Source organism: Cardiocondyla obscurior, linkage group LG06 (genome assembly GCF_019399895.1).
Source record: "Cardiocondyla obscurior isolate alpha-2009 linkage group LG06, Cobs3.1, whole genome shotgun sequence".
NCBI classification, from domain to species: domain Eukaryota; kingdom Metazoa; phylum Arthropoda; class Insecta; order Hymenoptera; family Formicidae; genus Cardiocondyla; species Cardiocondyla obscurior.
The window spans coordinates 2,475,271-2,490,889 of NC_091869.1; the positions used below are offsets into that span (position 1 = coordinate 2,475,271).

A 15,619-nucleotide genomic window follows, 5' to 3' on the forward strand; every position below is an offset into this window, starting at 1 on the left:
CGGACCTGCTCGTTGCCGCTCGTCTGAGGTACTGGTAATTGTCGGAGCCTCTCTTTCGGGTCCTCGTTAGATCCGCTCCGCTTCGTTCGTCGTGGGTTCGCCGTTGCTCGAGAGCACCGATACCACACAGATCGACCGCAGCACCGTGCCGGTTTCACCGCCGAAATTCGCTCGGAATTGGTTCAGGTTGTAGCCGTCGAAAATCGAGCACGTGCTTTCTACGAGTAGCCGTACACGATTGTCCGGTCGCGTTGCAGAATTTTGAATCGCATCGCGTAAATTCACTGCGTCCAGGATTACACGTCGGGGAGACAATTGATATTTTCGCGCAAAACTCGCATGAATTAACTCGTTTTTATTCGCGCTACTTGAAAAAGGATCAAACATTTTTTTTTTGTTATTTAAACGGCAATTTTCAACTAATAACTTTTTTTTATACGGCATATAAAATTATATGCTTTATTGAAGATGATCTCTATTGAGATTTGCATCTACATATTTATCGACTGGATTTGCATAGAGTTATAAAGTATAGAGAAACTGTCTTTATCTACTATATTTAAGGCTCGGTTAATCGAAATTCCGAAACCTGTCCCGAAGATTTTTTTATTTCCCTTTGCCTCCCCCTCCACCTTTCTGATTCGGTGTGTGCTGAGCGCGTGCGGACAATGTCCTCGGTCGCCAACGTTCATTTCGGATTCTCCAATAATTCCTTACGGAAGTCCCTCCGTTTGTTCGGGAACGATTCAAGAGTCCTCGTCGAAATCACGGCGACATTATACGCCGTCCGTGGCGGAGGGCGTGATTTCGGCAAAGTGGCCAGAAAAATAGCATGCCGATCTCTCATTCTATTGAGCCCCGGACCACAAGCGGCCGGTAATTCCGCGGGTCGGGTCATCTCTCATCTCGTCTCTTCGCGCCCCGTTCCGCATTATAATTTCTCCGGCGAGCCACCAGTTTCCCTTCTCTCTTTCCCTCGCAGTGCGTCTCTCTCGCAAGGGGGTGACAAAGAGTCGCTGTCGAAGAAAGAGAATGGCAGACTGTATGGCGACGGTCAATGTCGAGGCGTGAGACCCCGGGACACCGTGGATTGTCCTCGAAAGAAAACGCGAATAGCTGAATGGGGAAGAATGGTGGCCAAACGAGGCGAAGTTAGTCGACCCCGCTGCGGTTGCACCGACGACGGCGATATGGAAACGGCGCGGCGCGGCGGCGAGGATCTCTCTCGTCATAAAAACGTCCCTCTCGGGAGGGGGTTCGGCATAGGGAAAAATCGCGGCACGGGGGTACTGTGATAATATTTTTCTAGGATCCTAGAAAAACTCGACGCGCTCGCGTTAGCAGCCACCGGTGCAGCCTCCATCCTTCGATCACATCCTACCCGACTGCGGGTTCGCCGTTCTCTTCTCTCGCGCGCCTCGGATTACCGAGCCGCAGATCGTAACCGTGAAAGGATCCGATTCGAGAACGGATACGTCCTCGAGCTCGTCTGTTTGTCTTCTCATTCAACTGCGCGCCGAGTTTTTCCTTTTCGGAACACGCCATTACGGATCCCCTTATATATCGCTTTACGAGCGATAGGAACGCTTGTTTTGTTAATGAATCGGTATCGATATATCTGGCAAGTTTAATTCCCGATCCGTATATGCGTAAATTTGTACACGGACAGGTCGTACGGATAATACAATCGCTTGAATTTCTACGCCTCGGTCCTTCGCTTTATATATACCTGTATATATATATGGAAAATATATAGCATGTTAATTATATAGTAATATGTATCAAGAGTGTACAGAACGGCCTCGGAGGATAAAGACGATAAAAAGATAAGCAATAATGAGTGGTAAATATGCGGCAGCCGTATCCGCTGATCAGGCGGGCACCGATCGCAAATGAGAACATCCCGCACGTTCGGCTAATGAATAATTTTAGTATACTGACGAAAATAGTTAGGCCGCGTGCCCGCAGCATCGCCTTCCGAATCCTTTAATCAAGTCGTTACGCTTTCCGCACGATGCCGACATGCAGGATGATCCGTTCGTGGTTTCGACGCGTGTCCGGGTGCGCGATAAACGAAGGGTGATCGCGCTAGCTGAGGGAAGAAGAGAAAGAGAGAGAAAGAGAGAGAGAAAGAGAGGAGGAAAGAAAGAAGCCCGCCGCGAATCGCTGCGTGTTGTTGCCGGGATATAAAGATCTTCTTAATTCGCATGAGGAGCCGGCTTCCGTGCTTTTTTAATCCACGTGGACTTTTTGCGAGGTCCCTGCACCCGGTGATGCCTACCGACGTCGTTCGCAACGTGTATATTTAGGCTAGCATTAGGCCGTCCCCGGCTCCTAGGCGGCTGCTTATTAACTCTTCTTCGGCATATTGCTTCCCATAATGCGACCAACAACTACAGCACGCTTCCCTTGCGTTCGCCTCCTTTTTGCCTCCCGTCGCGGCCCTCCTCTCCGGTCCCGGCAAAGAGTTCCTAATGCCACGATATCACGTCGCGACTAATTCGCGGCCGTGATTGAAAATGAAGATGGAAATGATGGCGGACCCGTCCGCTTCTCGACGTGCACGCGCGGACGGTGCAGGCGGCCACGGGAATTCTTTCTCCGATCTCCGAGCTCGCCGTTACCTTGAAACGCTGACGTTTGCCGTGATTAAATTAATAGCGCGAAAGTTTAGCGTGCGCTGAATGCAGCTTTGTCCCCCGAAAGTTTGCACTGTCGCGAACGAGGAGCGCGTTACGTCATTCGAATACAATCGGTCTCCAGTCAGGTTGGGCCGTGATACAATCGTGAACGAATTCTAGTTCGACAAATATTTGTAGTCACTTCCGGCTCTAAGGCTTTTTTTCACAGAGACTGGTTGAATTCTATTTCAGTATTTACAGCGAGCACAACAAATTTAGTAAAAAGCACCGGAAAGGTAAAAAAGAAAAAGAATAGAGAAAACATTTCGAATTTGCTTACCTTTTATTTATAGTTGTGATTAAATCAATGTTTTTTCTTTAATTAAAAATTAAATTTAGACAGTAACGGATACTTGCAATAAAAAAAAGAAAATTAATCTGTGACTTGACAACTTGAAAAATTGATTTTATTCTTGAATTTGCAATTGAACGCGTGTAAAAAGAAAACAAATGCAATTTTTTTATATCGAACTTTTATCGCGTAATTTATTTGTTCGTCAAAATGGAGATACGCGTTTCTCTGTTGGAGATTTATTCGAAGTTTTTTCTTCTTCTTTTTTTTTTTTCCTTTTTTTTCTTCCGAAATTCACCAGGTGGTCCGAAGGTGCAGGACTTGTTGCAACTCCGATGCATTTACTTTGTATCGAAGATCGCTGATCAACGAGCGATGATAAAGGCGGGTGGGATACAAAGCGTAAACAATCGTTTTTCGGCAAAGTCACATCTCGCTCATCTATCGTCGTTGCATCGATGAGCGATTAGAAAGTAATTAGCGCCCCGATAATTGCCGATCCTTAGATCGAACCCCTGCGGTTCCTCATCTCGTTCCGGATGCTCTCGTGTTCCGAAGCAGGGAGCTATTGTTTTCCGCCGAGCACTTTCTCACGAATCTCGTTAAGCGCGCGTCGCTGTAACCGTTTTCATTTCCGCGCGATTGAGCTACGAGTGTCGATCTACCGGCAGGGAAAATTACGTCGAAAGAATCTCGCCTCGTGTAATTTAAAAGTAAAACAAACGTAATAAGAGAACGAAACTGCTTCGCATACCGGCTGCGAAACCGCAGGCGGTCCTACGGAATGATCTTGTGACCGTGGACAACATTGTATCTCCGCTTTCCTTCTGGACGAATCCCAGAGCGTCTCGAGACTGTCGCACGCAATCGTTTGTGAGGATCGCAGACGGATGGATTTACTTGGCTAAGCACACATTGCATTATGCACTCCTCGGTTAATGTACAGCCTAACGAGGCCGGGATACGGTTTTTCCGCGACAAAGGCGTAGGTTACAGAGCGACGGCGCGAGAGGTAGAAAAAGGGAAAAGGGAGGATGGTGGACATTCACGCGCGGCCGTCTCCTCCGGTACTACCGCCAGCGAAATGAAAGGGAAGGCACGGTAATTGAAGTTAAACGAGATAGCCGACCATTCATGGGTTACGGGATCGTGACAATGAAGCTGGCTCTCGGTTGAACGGACGCCTCGGGCGACAGACAATGGCTCCGCTGGAGTTTACACCGCGTCGAGGAGTTATGCTGTAATATTGTGGTCGTCCGGGTAGTTTTCTGCCGATGTCGACGAAGGCACCGCGTGGAGAGCTCGCCGAGGCTCTCGCCGTTCACAAAGTCGCCTGGCCGATTCATACCGCAGGCTTCGGTCTCGGCCCTCAGTTCGTTCACCACGCGCGAAATTGGAAAATCCGGGCAGGAATGTTTTGGCAGCGACGCTTTTGTTTTCGTCGAGATGTAAATTAAAAAAATTAAAAAAAATTAAAAGAAAAGGGATTCGCGGCTAAGTTGCGGCGGTGGATAGAAAAATTAATAAATTCAGCCGCGTAATGCATAAGCAGAAGTATCCATGTCGGGACGATGGATTTTCTTTTGCCTTTGAGGTTTCTTGTAAAACAAAACGAAGAAGTTACGAGGGTAGTCGGCGGGAGCACCGGAGATTCGAGATGACCTAAGATATCACACCTTCCTCGTCGCGAGCGGATTTTTCCACAGATCAGTTGTGACACCGAGCGAAGGATTACAAGATTGATTTTCTTATTCTCAGTGGTGGCCGAAGATCTCCCGTTGCGATCTCTCGGAGGCTATAAACTTACTGCGACGCCAAGATTGAAATCTTGAATCTTTCACAACTCTTTCCCGCTCGCCGTCAGGAGCAGAGATGAGATTCGTGGTGAGCGTGCAGCGGCCGATTCGGGAAATAATCGATGAGCCCGCGCGAAAGACATTGGCCCGGATACTCCGGAGAAACGGACTGTCGTTTGGTTATTTTTCATACGAAGTGGGGGCTCTTATACGTTTTCCAGTGGTCCACCTGTATCTCGTTAACACCCCGCGCGTCACGTCGTAGACAAGATAGATAGAGATATCTGAAGAGCCGAGTCGTGATAATAACTCTTCCCGCCAAGCTAATGTTTTAAAAATTCAGCCGCAAGCAAAATTAAATAGAAAATTATGCATTCGAATATACCAACACTCAGGGGTTTATCGTATACATATTGATCTCATTATTATTATGGAAAATGTTAAGTTATTGCTAAAAAATTATTATACAACGAGGATCTTAGGCTTGCCGCGACGATCGACGTGAGACCGACGTTTTAATGCCGGGCGGGTTCGCCGGGAGCGATTGCGGCGCGATCGTTGATTTCATCCCGTATCTCACCCCTTCATCTTTCGAGCTTGTACGTGAATTCTTCCTCTGACGAGACGTCCACGATGTCCGAGACGCTATTCGATTTTTGGGCCTTCACGACCACCCACGAGCTCTCGAACGTGGCGAATCCATGAGACGCGACCGGGCACGAGTCCTCCCGTTTAAAAAAAGAATTTTTTTTTATTATTTTCTTTTCTCGCTCTTCGCCCGACGCGACATCCCTTCCTTGTTCCGGGTACGAGAAACCGCGTCTGAATGGTATCGAAGTGAAATGGAACGGCCGCCCGTGCGTCATTCACATTCGTGCGTCACGTCTCGCTCATCGTGGCTCCTGAAAATCGTGGTCCGCGACCGATGATGAGACTCCCGGCGATGAAACGCGACGGTGCAGCCGATGACTTTCGTGACTTAAGCCTTTCTGGCTGTCATGCGGCTATAATTATGCTAAGAGAACTGAATACTCTACCTCGCTGAATGACTTAGCAGCGGTCGGATGAACGCACGGGGGATAAACTGTCCTTATTAGTGACACAGCATATTATTATATTATCATGCCACATTAATACGCCCATGCATATACAATATATTCGCGTTATTTCATATCCGTAACGATGACTTCTGACGAAAAGATTAATTTAGGTACTTATGTATATGTATATATATTTATTATCTACGCAATCCAGTGAGATATTTGGACACTTTTCTTACCGCGGTTGACGAGGGGAGGGGAAGGGGGGTTAATAGTTCGCACGGATTGTGCCTGTGTCATCTTTCGGCCGTTACCCTGTGGCGTCTGCCTTCGCGCATCTCTTATTATGTACGGAGCGCGCGTCCGGAAGCAAAATCGAAGAAAACGATACCACGCCGGGGTGGTATAATGCTTTGCGTAGCGCAGCCCCCGGCGTCCTTTCTCACACTCTCTCTTTCTAACGGAACAGAACGTAATGCAGCGCGCCGGAGCGCGCCGGATCTCGACTGACCTGTGGAAGAGTTGGAAAGGAAACTTGCCTCTAATTATCCTGTTGGGGCCATATAGTAGCCGCGTGAGTGCACGCGTGCGCTGCGCCGACGTACGTGAATGCGTGCGTGCGTGAGTACGTGCGTGAATGCATGCGTGCGTGCGTACGAGTAACGCTGACGCGCGATCGAGAGGAGGACCGGACTTCAAGGAGAAGGGCGGCAACAGAATATATTATAGACTCGTTCCTTTCGACTTGTGCCGCGCCGGGCTGAAATCTCGCTCTGGGTTTCGTGTTAACTTAAGTGTCCCTGAAACGGACTTTGTGGGAGAGTACGCCGGGATGCTGCATGCACTCGGCCGTGTCTTCTTTCAGTTGACCTCCTAACGGCCAATCTCTTCTTTCCTCTTTCTCTTTTTTTAATTTTTTTATTTATTAGATCCGTCCGGAAGTAGATTATGAACTGGTATAAATTATTTATGTTCCGGCATGTGTTCTTAAAAAATGCGAAATGATAGTATTGAGGAGATAAAGCGAATTGCAGCAACAATGCAAGCGGGGAGACTACGAGAAGTATTATTAATTCTTATGCGGCAGTTAAAACTGACATGTTACATTTTGTGAACCAAATGACATAATTTCTAACAAAAAAAAAAAAAAAACTGATAAGAATTTTTGGAAAATGTATGACAGGTGTTAAGTCTTCTTTTGCTGTTGTTTCTCATTAACGCAGGTGCGGAATTGGAATTTACTTATAAATTACGAATTTACAGCCGTGAAAATGATCAAAGCAAAAAATGTTCTGCACCTGCGGAATTGGAAACAGTAATCGTACGTAATTCACGGTGGAATATGGAGTGCATTTCAAATAGTAATATACACCCATAATTTTGTCACGAATTTAAACGGCCGTTTTAATATCGCCATAATAGGAAATACTTATGAGGTTTTCTAAAGTTTGGAACTCTAGAAACGCGTAAAAAATAAAAATAAAAATTATTGCAGAAAGCTATATGTAAATGAAAAATTTCAAGCGTTACGTAATATGGAATTGGAGTTAGGGTAATTTAATAAATAACAATTTTGTAGAATTATTTGTAACGTCGTTCGTTATATTTAACAAATCGCTCTTAAATCTTATTACAATTTTTTTTTCTTTTTATAAGGCACTGCCAATTGCGAGATATCGTCGATTCGCTTCGCGCAAGTCCGTTCGATTTGTGTATGATTCGTCCATTTTTTTTCATACATAATTTTCATACATAACTTACGACACAATTTACAAATAATTAGCGCTGTCAATAATTAGGTACACGGGCATTTTGAATATTACTCGCGATAATACCCGCGAGATATTAAATTTATTTAAAATAATTAGGAAACAAATTCTTAACAGTGAGATATATATATATATATATATATATATATATATTTAATATATATATATACATATATATAATATTTTAATCACATCTCTTATATGTACATCTATATTTTTAAGAAAGACAATTTATAAAAAAACGAGCTTACTTTTTCTCTCTCTTACACTCCCTATTTTTTTGAACTGAAGTATATTTTAATAAATGCAAATAATGTATAGCATTATTCCCTGAATGATTTTTAATAGATAATGCTATTTAATTCCTAAATCTATATGAACATACATGGTCTTAAATGTAATAACATATACGTCGTTCTTAGTGTATTATTATTACCAATTTGTGAATTAGATGTGAGGAATTAAATATGTATAAAAAAAAAAGAAATATAGGAACTGTACTGAATTCTGATGCCGAACTTTTGTCTAAAAATAATGTAACTTAATTAATATATCCAAATTACACATGCAACTTTTTTTTTAATTCGAATATAGAAATTACTCGGTTCGTATTAATATAGCACTGTAAATAGTTATTACACAATAGTATAACAAGGTAATTATAATTATCTTAATATAAATATAATATTACATAAATAGGTAATGAAGTAAAAATTACGTAAAAAAATGAGTAATAGTGTTAAATAATCGAGTACGTGGGTAACATCCGAAATATCAGAATACCTGAATATTGACAGCTCTAACTTTACATTCGCTGACATAGTCAGTGATTCTATTACATCATTGCAGACATCATAGAATTACTGTGAATAAATCACTTTAAAATATATATATATATATATATATATATATATATATATACAAATATATAAAAATTATTATTATTGTGTAATAATAATATGACGTAATACAATATATAATACAATATAATATATAAATGTAAATGTAATATTTATAATAAAATATTATATAAAATAATTATTATAATTATATCAATGTACACAATAATAATTGTTATATTTGTCGACGGATCTCATTTTAAGAAAACCTCAAAATTATTAATCAATTATTTGTTAAGAAAGTAAAAAGAACTGCTTTTACTTGTTGCGTGATAAATAGTTTAAAAATAATTGGAGAACGCGTTAAGACGATTGAGTCATCTTAAATAAATAACTGTGCAGACGCGTCCTACATTTCAAGTTTCCTCTCTGTTTTTTTTTTTTTTTTTTTTAGATAATGAAATATGAGAAATGCTTTTGATAAACTTCATAATAAATTATGAATCAGAGAAGTAACATAATTAGAAATTGCAATGTATTTGTCGCGTACTTTAGAAGTACCGCGTCTTCCAATTGGCGTTTTAAAAATTAATCGACATTAATGCGACACGTGATTTTTAAAAGTCCTTCGCATTTGTACAAGAAAAGGCTGACGTATTACACGTAGCTTGGATGACAAAGTGCAAAATAATATGACTAGATTATAGTTAATGCAACAGCCGCTTTCTTCGTTTACCTTTATCTGCCTTGCTTGCATTGTTTCTGTTCTTTTTTTTTCTTTTGACTCACGCGTATCTTTGCATTTGGTCATTGCTGTAACAGAAAAAGAGAAGACATTTATTAGATAACCATATTCAAAGTTACCGATAATAAAATAATAATTTTTATTAAAATAAAAATATTTAACAATGAATCAGTTACGCGGTTCGCGCGAATAATGCAATTTATAAGCGACGCTTGCGCCTTCAGCGTGATATCGATTCCTCCGAATAGATCGCGGGTTTCACGTTGGTACAGGATAATAAAAAAGAAGCCCTGCAGGTATGCGAGATGGAAGAAGCAGGGGATGATTTCAGGTAAGGGCGGTTTTACTGCAAAGGAGTCCCGCGCCGCGCTCTTCGTGGGCAAAAGCGAGAGAAAAAGTGGAAAGGAGCGGAAAAGAGAGAGAGAATGTACCGGTTCAAAAACCGACAAACGAGGGACGGGAATATCTTGAAAGATGCATTCAGGTTAAACGCGGCAGACGAAATCGTCTCCTCGTGAAAAAGAGAGATGAAACGTGAGGTGGGATAAAGGGAGACGGCGACAAGGGAAAAGTGAGAGATGGGAAAGATACGCATACATCCTCGAAATATGATGAGAGATCCGAAAGTGACGTCGGTCAAGATTAGAGCTAAACGCAAAGAAAGGCAATCCTTCTGTATTCGCGAGTCGTTGAGGTCTTTGAACTACAAGAATTTACGGAAAGTTCTCTCGGAAAAGAATAGAAAATACTTTGATACGCGCTCGATTTACTTTAAGTTGTTATATTAAATGAAAATATTATAATATGAGAAATCGAAGAGAGTTTACGTCGCCCAATTTTTATTTAAACGTCGACATTTACTTTATACAATGTACATATCCAACCGAAAAAAAAAAAGGTGTTCCCCGATGATCGGGATCGGGCGACTTGGAAACGCCGCCGAAGGACGAAGGGCGGGGTGGAGTCGGGGAAAAAAACGGTAGAAGAAGGACCGACACTCACGCACACACGTGCGTGCATTAACGTGCCGTGAAAGAAATCGCGGTACAAAAGCGTCGCTCCTCGAATGCATACGCGGTGCCCCTCTGAATGGAGTCTGCGATTTGAATGGTTTCAGCGAGGGTTCGTGCGCGCCATTGTGAGAGGGCAAGGTCACAAATTTACTCGGAAATTTCTTTAAGCTTCCTGGTAACGTAGCGAGATATTCCCCGTGGACGGAATATTTGTCACTCGGCGAGGGTGGCGGGCGCACAAAAACTACTTTTCACGATTTGATATCGAGTTATCAACAATATTCATCAAAGATTAATTCTCGACTCGATTGTTCTGGAGTGAAAAATGGCGTTATTAAAAAAATTGTAATTGGCGATAATCAAAGCAATTAAAATTAAAAATAATAAAAACAATGAAAAATATATCTGATACAATTTCACAAGTGAAATTCTCAGCGAATAAAATAACAAAAAAAAAAGAAAAAAAAATTGAGCGAAACGATAGCTGTTATTCGTAGTGACGACACGCGATTTTATAAAACTGCAAGATTTTGTAATGCGAATGATTCGTTAATTACAATTATTAAAAAAAGAAGAAGAAAAGAGAACATTAGATCGTGACACCAACCTTGAAAAGAAGCCTGGACATCAACGTCTTCACTGACTCTGCTGCCACCAGGAGATAACGTCCAGCAATTCCTCGTCCTCCGGACTCATCGGCTCGTAATTGTCGTAACTGTCGGAATGCGTCGTGTAAAGCGTGCCGGGCGTACTGTAACCTTGACTTCCAGCCGACGAGGTTTCGGAAACGAAACTTGGCGTCGGTGAGCTCGACGCCTCCGAACACGTCGTCGGGACGAAGGTCGTTGGACTCGAGTTCTGTCTGAGATGCTGATGCCGAAGGTCGGATCCGTGCGAACTACCGTGATGACGGATCTCCTCTTTGATGCTGCCTCGCAGTCTCATTTCCGCCGAGTGATTCGAGTCGGAGTTAATATTTTCCGAATTGTAAGACGTTGAGGAGTTAGGCGAGGACCCGCTGGACTCGGAACCACCGTCGTGCTCTTCTAGCAGACGTTGCAGACTTCTGATGTATTCCACTGCCATCCTCAGAGTTTCGACCTTCGATAATTTTTTACTGCCAGCTCTAGATCCACCGTGAGTGCCGGCGGTATTGCTTCCTAACGCTTGCGCCACTGTTTGTGGTATGTGCTGTCGCAAAGTGGCGAATCCGTTGTTCACCTGCTTCACCCTGTTGCGCTCGCGCGCATTTCGTCTAGCCACCGAGGCCGGCTGATGAGGCACCGCGCCGTAAGGGCCAGTTGTCTGCCCGTAGATCTTAGCCCGCTTGCATCCGTGCTGCAGAGTGTTGTTGCTGGCCGGCATACTGTTGGTGGAGACGATCACGTTGCCGCGATGGGTCTGCGCGTTCGAAGTGGCGTGAAGGCCATGATGGTGATGCTGCTGTTGCACACTCAGCATGATGGGTAGGATGCTTTCCTCTTTGGACCCCACTAAGGTCATATCACGGATCCGAATCCCCCCACCAGCCGGGAGCAGGAGTTACAGCAGCGCGCGTGCCAGGCAACCTTCGCCGCGGTGTACACTGCTCGACGTGTCGAAGGAAAACTGTCGGAGATGCGGCTGATGGCGACTCGTTAACACCTCGTAGTACGCACGATTGCAGAAGAGAAAAAAGAAAAAAAACGGACGGAAAGCGTGCAGTTATTACTCGACCGACCGGAAAGGAAAGCGTGGGAAGAAATATTAATCCGCACCCTCGATGCTCTCGGTACGATTCTGGCTTCCGAAATGCCTAACCAATGAGGGCTTGGGGCCTTATATAGCCAGGGCGGGCACGCGCCTATCCCCACGCATACCCGACGTCGGGTCCTAAACCCCCGTCTTCTCCTCTTCGCCGGTTTACCGGCCCGCAGCGCCTCATACCCTCGCGATTCCCCTCTACCTCGGTCCCAAAGGCCCTACGTTGCCCGAGATTCTCATCTTCGTTTGAGATCGTCCTAGTATATTACTATCCCGATCTGTTTACCGATTTATCTTTTGAAGCACGCCGTGTATTGATAAAAACGTGATAGGACTTATCGTCGGCATGTGCCGTCAGAGCAGTTGGCAGATCGATAAGCTGATGTTATTGCTAGAAGAATATAATTCGACAGATGAGACTTACGTACTTTTTTATTATTAATTTTATTATTAATTTAATTATTTGATTAGGCAATTAATTAAATATTATCACTGAAATATAATTTACAGATGTACAGGCCATTTAAGTAATTTTCTTGCAATTTCTTTTCTTTTTTTTTTTTTTTTTTTTTTAAATAAAAACTAATTTGCAACTTGCAGAAAAATTGTTTGTGAAGAAGAACTTCGAATATCGATTCGAATGAAATAAGATTCAAAGTTCGCATAAAATCGTCTCGCGATTCTCACGTGAGAAACACTGGCGCGCGCTCGCGCGCACGAAGGGTCCATATCCCCTCCGGTCTCTCGCGGTGTCTCGGGGATCGAAATTTGAACAGTTACCGGGAGAAAGAAAAGCTGGTCCGGAGGCTCGGGGCAAGTCGACCGAGCGAGATGGCGAAGCAGCGAGGTGTCGAGTACACGACGAGGATGGAGGCCGTGGTAGAGGAAGAGGAACGATGAGGACCAGAGAGTAGGAGGCGATGGAGAGGTCCGCGGCTGTAGAGGAGCCGTGCAGAAGACGAAGAGGTATCGAAGGAGGGTAAGGGAGCCCGGTGGCACGGAACATACGAGTACCCGACGACTGCAACGGTGGGGAAGAGCAGCGGTAGAAGAGTATAGCGATGGGCACGACTACGGCACGTGTCTTCATCTTTGTATATGTAGCACGCAGTTCAACGTAAACGCGTCACCAACAAGAAGATTAAAAAAAAAACATTAAAAAAATTAATTAACTCTAAATAATCTGATAGCGTATGTCGTACGTAAAAGCAAGATGCATTTTTGTAATTTGTCGAGAAAGAGAAATCTCACAAGACGTGAGAAGACACTTGAGGTGAGGAACAATGCACCGAGCGCACACGTATATTAGGCATTTAGAAAAATTGTCTCGCGTTACCAGTCTCATTGGCAAGTTACCTGAAAGAAATAGAACCAACGTGATGTCACAGCTCACTGCTGTCGCTAGTAAAGAAGACATGTATGACGACAAAGAGGAAGGGGAAGAGACGCGAGCCGTCCTCCCTTCCTCACATTCGTGGCGCGCGCCTACTCCCATCCACCGGCTCTCCTTTTCCCCTTTCGTCCGGTTTTATCCTCGCCGAGCGGACGCGCGTGTATGAAGGGCGCACGCGTTCTTGCTTGGGTCTCGTGCTTAAGGGCGCTTGTGTGGGGGACGTGCGAGCGCGTATACGCGCGCGAAGAGCCGCGTTCTCGTGCACGCGTGTATGTGTGCGTATGCGTGCTCGCGCGTGGAACAGGTATACGCTCTCCTCGTTTCTTCTTCTTTTTTTTTTTCTTTTTTTTCTTCTCTCCCTTTCGGTTCTTCCTCACGTCTCTCCTCGCGAGTCTATCTTCCTCCTTGTCGAAAAGGCGACGCGTGAGGGAGCGTTATAGGGCGGCAGGGTTTCTCGCTGGACATTCCTATGTGAATAAATAAATGTCAGGCGAACGCTTGACGGTTGGATAGATAATAGACGCGCGCATGCTTTGAACCTCTTGATAAAGACGTGTAGGACGCGGAAAGAGATAAAACACCTCGACGTATCAATGATGCGGATGTTTCTGCTCGCATGAGTGAAGTAATGACGGAAAATTTGTCATATTTAACTGCAATTTAGTCAGAGCGATCGTACGCGCAAAGAATAGACGAGGAACGATTGGGGGAGGGAAAAAGAATAAAGATAAATTCGTGACAGTCTTATTATCTTATACTTTCGAATTAGAATTTATTTTGTAATTATATTCCTCGGAGGGCCCTCTCGATTCTCTCTTCCTCTTGCCAAACATGCTCGCCGCTAATCACCGTGGAATTAATTACTGTGTCGAGTGGCGAGATGAACGATGCCACGTTCGTGCTCAGCCGAGAAATCAACCCTTGCAAGGGCGCGGCGTCGACTCGGATGCAACTGCGATTTCGAAACACGCGCTGCAGTGGCCTTGCGCGCCTCGGGCGCGGTCTTAGACGTTATTTAGATCCTCCGGATCATTGTCCCGCGCGATCATAGAGATTAGGGCCTTTCTCTGCTTGGCGGGATGAAGTATGGACCGTGGATGCGCTATGCAGTCGTTACAATTTCTTGCAGCCCCGTTTGTTCCCCGTCATTTCCACGACGCGGCCGTTTAAAGGCAGTTTAGCTCTACAACACTTTGTTATAATAACACACCGGTGCTGATTTGTGTCTATTACACGTTGGAGTTTAAGTATCGAAGTACGAATGGTTAGCAATGATTATAGTTTGTCTTTTTTTTTTATATTTATATTTTTATATATTATATTTTATTCACGTCCCGCGCGAGAATTTTTTTAGATTTCTAATTATCTCCAGGCGCTTTATAGCAGCGGCATAATTAATAATAATTATCCTTGAAAAATAGTGGGTACTAGAATTAAAAAAAAAAAATCTGAAAACATGTCTTTAACAGAAAATTAAATATTACAATCAATTCGTAAAAAAAAAAAATTAGACATGACATGTGCAACACAGGTTTGCCACGAAAATATGTGTTTTCACGTGTCGGCAGGTCGACACCGGCTCGCATATGTAAAGTACAAATACTTCAATGTTCCGGAATGAGCAGGGAGCCGTGGAGGGCATTTCGAGGGAGAGAATTTACCCATGCGTACGTCTATTTCGTGTAGGGTCATGTGGGGTAGTTGCCGAACGGAATATAATCGGCAACACATATGGCGTGTAAACGTATGCAGGCAGTGCGTATTGGTGCATGCGCCAACGTACCTAACATATGTCGCAGCAGGTTGGCCGGATACCGACGTTGCTGATTAATTCATTCGTATCAATGCCACGAAGATTTTTTTTTTCAACCTATGCATAATAATGAAAAATAAAAATTAGTCTATGAACGTTAGAAGGATTGCGTAGCCCGAAATATATTTAAGTAGTAACCGGATTGATTAAATACCGCCAACGAATTAATCGTAAACGTGCGTGAAAAAATCGTAAAAAGAAACAAATTTATTTATTTGATAAGTTTCTTGGGCGTCTAATTAAAGAAGTTCGTAAGAACTGTTGTACAAGAAATGTTCGATAAGGTTAATGTCAGCACAAACAAATGCGATCGCCGTGACGACCGATGCATAATTCCCTCCCCCCGTTTAAGTATAAAACTACAAAGGCTTTACGGCTCCATCGGCCGCTGTGAGCGCATCGCCAGGCTGATTAATGATCCACGACACGTTCCACGCGAATCGCCACAGTTGTGGTTTTCCATGCCTCACGCGAGGCAACCTTGCCGGTTTTATC

General features: G+C 43.9%; 1 protein-coding gene across 1 annotated transcript; it reads right to left on the reverse strand.

Moving 5' to 3' along the window:
• Positions 1–8,990: 8,990 nt before the first annotated feature.
• LOC139103446 (achaete-scute complex protein T3) lies at positions 8,991–11,997 on the reverse strand. The gene is made up of 2 exons (XM_070658115.1): positions 10,783–11,997; positions 8,991–9,230 (listed from the first exon to the last, which is right to left on the reverse strand). Exon 1 carries the CDS (start codon positions 11,676–11,678, stop codon positions 10,812–10,814), a length of 867 nt encoding a protein of 288 aa, XP_070514216.1. The 5' UTR covers positions 11,679–11,997; the 3' UTR covers positions 8,991–9,230; positions 10,783–10,811.
• Positions 11,998–15,619: the final 3,622 nt, after the last annotated feature.